Source organism: Trypanosoma theileri (genome assembly GCF_002087225.1).
Source record: "Trypanosoma theileri isolate Edinburgh chromosome Unknown TM35_Tth_41_V1, whole genome shotgun sequence".
In the NCBI taxonomy this organism is placed as follows: domain Eukaryota; phylum Euglenozoa; class Kinetoplastea; order Trypanosomatida; family Trypanosomatidae; genus Trypanosoma; species Trypanosoma theileri.
In genome coordinates, this window is record NW_021639883.1 from 109,543 (window position 1) to 116,713 (window position 7,171).

General features: G+C 42.1%; 3 protein-coding genes across 3 annotated transcripts; all 3 read right to left on the reverse strand.

The window, feature by feature from the left end:
* Window positions 1-370: 370 nt before the first annotated feature.
* On the reverse strand, window positions 371-2,827 carry TM35_000411400 (cytoskeleton-associated protein CAP5.5; the record flags this gene model as incomplete). The annotated part of the gene is made up of 1 exon (XM_029029848.1): window positions 371-2,827. One exon carries the CDS (start codon window positions 2,825-2,827, stop codon window positions 371-373), a length of 2,457 nt encoding a protein of 818 aa, XP_028878836.1.
* A 1,096-nt stretch (window positions 2,828-3,923) lies between these two features.
* On the reverse strand, window positions 3,924-6,203 carry TM35_000411410 (calpain-like cysteine peptidase; the record flags this gene model as incomplete). Its single annotated transcript, XM_029029849.1, has 1 exon — window positions 3,924-6,203. One exon carries the CDS (start codon window positions 6,201-6,203, stop codon window positions 3,924-3,926), a length of 2,280 nt encoding a protein of 759 aa, XP_028878837.1.
* A 360-nt stretch (window positions 6,204-6,563) lies between these two features.
* Window positions 6,564-7,169, reverse strand: TM35_000411420 (uncharacterized protein; the record flags this gene model as incomplete). The annotated part of the gene is made up of 1 exon (XM_029029850.1): window positions 6,564-7,169. A coding segment is annotated over one exon (606 nt), but the record flags the coding sequence as incomplete, so codon positions are not given.
* Between the last annotated feature and the right edge of the window lie 2 nt (window positions 7,170-7,171).

A 7,171-nucleotide genomic window follows, 5' to 3' on the forward strand; every position in this document is an offset into this window, starting at 1 on the left:
CTTGTTTCTTTTTTTCTTCTCGTGTTTCTTTGTTAGAAAATGTTGAGTTGGTGCGTATGTCCAATTGTATGTTTTACGTTCTTTCAGTCTCTCAATCCTCTGTCGTTTTTATTTTGTTTCTTTTCTCTCATTTCGTCACAACCGTACATATATATATATCATTTCTCTTTTCTTTTGCTTTTTCTGCAGCGAACAATTCCTTTTCACTCTTACCATTTTCGTTCAAATATAAAAGCAAAAAAAAAGCAAAATAAAAAAAGGAAGTGCAGACCTTTTATATCATCCCCTCCCGTTCCACTGCGAATAACACAAATTTGCAGTAATTGAACTAAGACAGCTGTGTGTGTGTGTGTGTGTGTTTTCTCTTCTCTTATGCCGCCGCTTGAACTCTGTTCGCTTCACCATTCACGTGATTCTCCTTCACTTCATTCACGTGATTGCTTCCAGCATTCATCTGAGATCCTGGCTTCAATAATTGTGTCTTGAGATCCACCGTATCTTCATCCGTCGTCACACCGTAATCACGTCCTTCCTCATCCTTCAACTGCTTGTTCACATCATCGATGGAATCCAATTCCTTTTCCTTTTCCTCCGGATAGGATGGTTGCTGTTCTTGTTCTTCTGGTGTTTTCACCGCATCGGAGGACGCTGGGGTCTTCTCCACTGGATACATCTTCTTGTAGTCGGCGGTGGAGAGTTTGCTGCCGGCCTCCATCACGACCGTCTCACCCGGCGGCTTCATCTGCATGGGGCGAATCACCTCCGTCGTGTCCTCCACCACAAATGTGAGGCGATTGCGGAAGACGCAGTTGCTGCTGTCAATCTTCGTCAACTGCACATCCAACTTCCCCTCAAGCGGCGTGGCGGAGCGAATGCCAACAACAAATTCCTTCATGCGACCCTCCGATGTGCCTTTGCGGTGAATGCGTGGAATCACAAAGTACGGCGTGGGGCTCGCCTCAAATCGGTACGGCATGGAAACCTCGCGGGAAACAACAAAGTTGTACGTATCGGATGCATCGTGAAAGCTCTCAGAGGTGCACTTATCCACATGTTGCTTGTTGCCATCGCCGCGGGAAACACTTAACATAATGGGTGAAAGAAGCGCATCAGGGTCGGTGAGTGGTAAACCGCGTTTATCACGTTGTGTGAGTGTGAGTACCACATCCACTGGCTCCACAGCATGCACCATCAACACCACGCTGGGATGTACATTGTTAAACTCACCACGCACACGGTGATCATAGGTAGGCTCATCGGATGTAAAGATAACAGCACAACCGTCAAAATACTTTAAGGCGTCCTTAAATTCAATCCAAAACGTTCCATCCTTTTCTGTGAAATCTGGATTACAACTTTCACGAACCTCTTGTTGCTGCTGCCATTCCATGGAGTCTGCAGACCAGGGACCAGTCCACGGGGTTGCAGGATCCCACGGATTGCGCATCTTCAGCAGTGTTAGTCCAGCAGCTGGCACAGGGTGTACAGACACCACTTCATACGTGAAGCCCTCACGTAGTCCCACATTCACACAACCACTTCCACTCAGTGGTGTGTTAAGAACCACAATATGACCTTCAAGTTTGGATTTCTGCATAGCGTTAATTACAAAATCATCGTCCATTTCTTTCGCACGTTTCCAAATATCATCATAACGGCAGGAAGGGGCACCTGTAAAGTCACGCAGTGCATGTGCAGCGTCACCTCCTGTGATGCTTGCGTAGGAGCCAAACATTTTCGCATATGCCTTTTGTAACAATGACACCCAAAGTTCATATGGATCATCCATCACACGAGCAAAACAAGGTACACCGTTCACCGTTGGCAGGAAGTCATCTAAAAGAATAGAATTCCACCAGCCATTTAAGTTAAATTGTACACGGTAGGCACCAAGTGATTTTTCTTCATCCACGGAGTGTGTAAAGAGTTCCTTTAAACGCTGCTCATCTTGTGCAAGAATGGCAACGGCACACATGAACCAATGATCCCCAAGAAGACCTTTTTCAATACATTGTGGAATAACAGCACCGCGAAAAACATCTATATTTGCAGTGTTATTATTGTCTTTTTCAAGACATTCACGTGGTCGTCGAAATTCCATCGTTGGGAAGCGTCGGCTATCTATGCCGTTACGCCAAAGCATATTGGCTGATGGGGCAAAACTCAAATCTGTATAAGGTGTTTTCGTCTCCACACATCGACGAAGTCGAGTTTCCTCATCACTTGAACCAGGTGCCAGCTCACGCATCTGACGAAGTTCATTCTCTGCGGCCTCACTGAGTGGTTGTAAGTTTTTGTAAAATTCTTCAGAAAGGGGTTCTGCACTTACCTCAGTCTTGTATAGATCTGTTCCACCAGAAACAAATTCAATTGTCTCCAAAGGATAAACAACAGCAGATACGACAATCCAGCCATTTTCATTTGATTTAGTTGTGGTTCGATTGCCAGGTGTAATGTTAGAGTCTGGGCTAAAGGTATAGCTTACATGCATCTCATAGTTGAGAGTATCATTGTAGAAATACCATGTGCCATCCCGCACAATGCGGAAGCATAAACCCTTCGGTGGAAAGAATGAAGAAACTTCACCGTCAACAGTGCATTTACTGTAACTGAATGTGGAGTTTCTTGCCTCAATCACACGACCCAAACGTTCCTGTTGTGGAGTCAATTGTTTCGCTTCTTCTTCCTTCACCACTTCGCTCTTCGCTGCCTCAGTAGGTGCGGGTGTAGGCGTTTTGGTGACTGGCGCGACGGCTTCAGCTTTTGGAGCGGCGGCAGGTGCAGTGGTGGGCTTTGGCACCTTTTCCTTTGAATTACAGCAGCCCATCTTTTTCCTTTGTTTCTTTAGCTTTCTTGTTTTTTTTTTATTTATATATTCTCAATAGAGAACAATGTTTTTTTTTTTTCCTTTTTTTCTTTCTTTCTTTCTTTTAAGAGACTTATAGATGGTGTTTAATATGTAGCAGGGGCAAGAAAGAAGAAAAGTAAAAAAAAAGAAATAAAGAATATTAAAGCAAATATAACGGAAGTGTATTCATTAAATAACACTAAGAAGAAGAGTGAATGAATGAAGTATAAGAAGAAGAAAAAACTTTATATTATTGTATTATTCATTATAATTGCCATTTTTTGGTTTCCCTTTAGGTGTATTAAACTATAAATAATGCGATTTCATTGAGAGAGATTATAATTGTCATTTCGTTTCAGTTAATGTGTAAGTAGGAAAAAAATAGTGAAAGTAATAACAGGTAAAACGAAAAAAAAAACAAATAAAACGAACATACCCAATAATAATAATAATAATAATAATAATAATAATAATAACAATAACATAGGATTAACAGCGGGGAGAAGTTATAAATGAGAGATAGGCTTATACAGCAAATAAAGAGTATTTACTGAACTTAAAAACTGAAAAAAAAACAACATTCATATAAAAATAAAACTGAACAGGATGAGTCAAGACAGTTTCTACTAAATAACTGTTTTAGCTATCATCAAAGTGAAAATAAGAAAATCATGCAAAAAAATAAGTAGGAAAAAAAAAACGACACTATCAATTACAACTTACTTATTATTCTTTACAGGAAGTTTTATGTTTTCATATCACAGAACGAAACCTCTGTAGAGAAAAAGGGTAAGTTATATAAAAAAGTACAAACACAGAGAGAGAAAAAAGCATACATATATATGCGACAGTAAGTAATAAAATTTGTATATCTGTGTGTATCGGTTTAAGAAGGTCAAATGAAAAAAAAAATGAAAAATTAGTAATAGAAGCAGTACAAACTGTAAAGATGTACGCAAACGAAATGAAGAGAAAAAAAAAATAAGAATGATAAAAAGAATGATAATAAAAATAAAAGGGAGTAAAAACAATACGTCTTTCCCTTGATATATTCTCATTTAACGTTCTTCTCTCCTTATCCCACCTTCTTCGCCTGGTGAAGGTTTGAACCCTTACGAAGCGACGCTACTTCTCCTGGCTTCTTGTGTTGAAACTCCAACACCATTGGTTTGATTCCACTGTCCATATTGTACGTTCGCACATTCTGCAGTGCACTGTGGTTCTCTGGCAGATGTACAAACTCTGCCGTAATGCCATTTCCCGCTTTTCGGGGTGTGAGCATTGCGAGTGTAAAGGGCCGTGGCTGAGAAGTGGCGTCTGTGCTCATTATACGTGGAACCACAATGTACGGAACAGGCGAAGGCTCCAATGTGAGACGTACAGCAACATCTCGCCGCTGTGCAAACGTAAAGGCATTCGTATCTGATAATATATTATAACTTGAATAAATCATCTCCTTCTTATTCTTCTTCTTTTTATCGTTTTTTTTCTTTTTAATATTTGTATTGTTCACATCAACATCAATATTATTCGTACTGCAGGCGATCAGTTGATGTGTGTAGGTGCCTGGTGTGCTGGCGGGTCCAGCGACGGTTATCAAGAAAGCAGCATACGGCCCATCCACTCCCGTTGCTCGTTTATCTTGTTGGGAGAGAATAAACACCACACGAGTGCTGCGCTTTACACTCACACGCAGAACAACACTGGGCACCACACCGCTGAAACGACCGGGAATGCGGTAATCATGCCAATTACGTTCCACCATGCAAACACCACCGCTATTAAAGAAACGCACAATATCACTCCATTCCATCCAAAATGTTCCATCGTCTTTCTTGGTCGGTTTACAGGCACGACGAACGAGTGGGTGTTGTTTCCATTTATCACTACTGTCACTCCACGCACCCGTCCACTCTCCACCACCCGCACCCCACGGGTTTCGCACCTTTAACAGTTTTATATTAGGAAAACTGAACTGACGTACATCCAATACAGAGTAGGCGTGACCCATTCCAAGTCCAGCTCTCTTATATAATTCTTGCATGTTATTGGAGTTCTTTGTACTTTGATGAAATGGTTCCTTTGATTGTTGTAATCCCGTATAGGCGCTGGTGTCTGTGCCAGGCGTACCAATTGTAATCACATAACCCTTTTTCTTATAACCCCGCAACATTTTAAAAAACCGTGAGGCGGCTTCTGAATCATGTACGGCATCTTTCCACATGGAATCAAATGAAATAACTGGAAACCCGGTAAGATCTTGAAATGCCAGTAGTGCATCTCCTCCAATAATACTGGCGTAAGATCCATGTAATTTTGCATATGCCTTCTCTACAAGGGATACCCACAATTCACAAGGATCATCTGAACACTTTCCAAAAATAGGTTGACAATTCATTGTTGGAAGATAACTGTCTACAATAACGTTTTCCCACCAACCATGTTTATTAATATTCACACGATAAGCACCATACTTCTGCTCTTTTTTGGCTTTGCTGGAGGAAATAGGATGACGAAAAATGCTCTTCACCATAGATGAGCGATCTGCAAGTACACTTAACACACACATAAGCCAACAATCCCCCAACTGTCCTTGATCAATATCTTGAGGATCAATACCATTTCGAAAAAGTTGAATATCTTTATGTCGCTCAGGGGGAACATAATCACTCGGGCGTTTCCATGTAATGCTGTCCAAATATACAATTTTCTTCTTATCACTGCTTTGCTGAAGGGAAGAGGAAATAGGTGGGAACTTTAAATCGACAAACATCTTCTTCTTCTTACTTCTGCAAAGGTATAGAAGCTCTTCCTCTGAATAACGACCACCAGAAGAAATACGTGATACTTCCAACATTTCAGACCGTACCTTGGACTCTGCTTTTGAATTTACTTTCTTCAGATAATCCGCTGCAAGAGGTCGTAGAAAACACTTAAATCCCATATCCACTAGTTCCCCCTTCTTCTTATCCTTTCCTTTACGAAGTTTAACAAAGGAAGCTGTTTCCAAAGGATATACAATAATATTCGCCACCCACTGTTTACCATCCCTTTTCAGTTCCGTTCGAGGAGACCCACGCAGATTCAACTCCCCGTTAAACCGCATCATAACATGCACTTCAGATCCCACAGTGTCATTGTAGATAAACCATTCGTTACCACACTCCACACGGTAACACATTCCATCATCAAACAGCGGAAAGGCATTACCACGCTCAGTGGGGCCGCCGTACTTAAATTTATGTGCACGTTTCGCACGCAGTCGTTCAAGCTTACGACGTGAATTGCCAGCCGCATTTCTGCGGGCTAACCGATATCGTGAACTGCGTGACTGAACACCACAGCAGGTACCCATGATAATGAACTCTGTACTGACTTAACGCCGTTTAGAATAGAAGTTCTATACAGTAATAAATGTATAGAAGCAAATATATAATGTTCGTCTTACTCCCTTTTTCCTTTTTTTAACAACTTTATGGATATTGTGCCTTCTCAACGTGGTTATACAGAACTAACAATAAAAAATAACAGGAAAAAAAAGACAAATACTTCATAGGAAAAACGTAATCAAATACCCACCCACACACTCCCAGAATAATAACAACAAACAACATTTCAACGTAGAAGCAGCTTCTACCACAGGTAATGAAAACCCATGCTAAAAAAGAAGCACTTCACTGTTCTCCCAGTCTCTCGATTCTATGTATGGCGTTGTTCACGCTGTGCGAAGGATGAGTCCGTTATCCCACTCTAATTGCAGCGGCCTCACCTCTGTTCTGTCCGTCTCCATTGTGTGCACCACAACAGAGCCAGTTGAGCCAACATAAATACAAACAAGTGGAAATGCACTAAACGGGAGTTCAGCACCTTGGCTACGCTCGGGAAAGTTGTTGGATACGAGTACGTAATGAAACCGCACCCCTACTGCAGATGACCCTACTGCACTAGTGCCATTGGTATGCGTATTTGCATGCCGTGTCATCCACTCATAGACATTCTCTAACGCCGCCAATAACTGCGCCGTCCGACGTGCATCGCCGGCGTCTGTGAAACTGTCATCATCCACAATCACAAGTGCAGGAACATCCTGCGGTGTCATCCACGTGCTCAACTCACGCACCACCTCCGCAATGCTCTCCACATAGACGAACTCAATACGGCCAAGTGCTGTCTTGTCCAAATTGCAAAGCGGTGTAAGTGGCTGGGGCAGCTTAGAGCAGAGTACGTGTTCGCAGCACATCACGATTACACGTCTGCCCTCCAGAGCACTATTCACAGCTGATTGAAAGGCAAATGACGTCTTCCCACTGTGGCGAGCCCCGC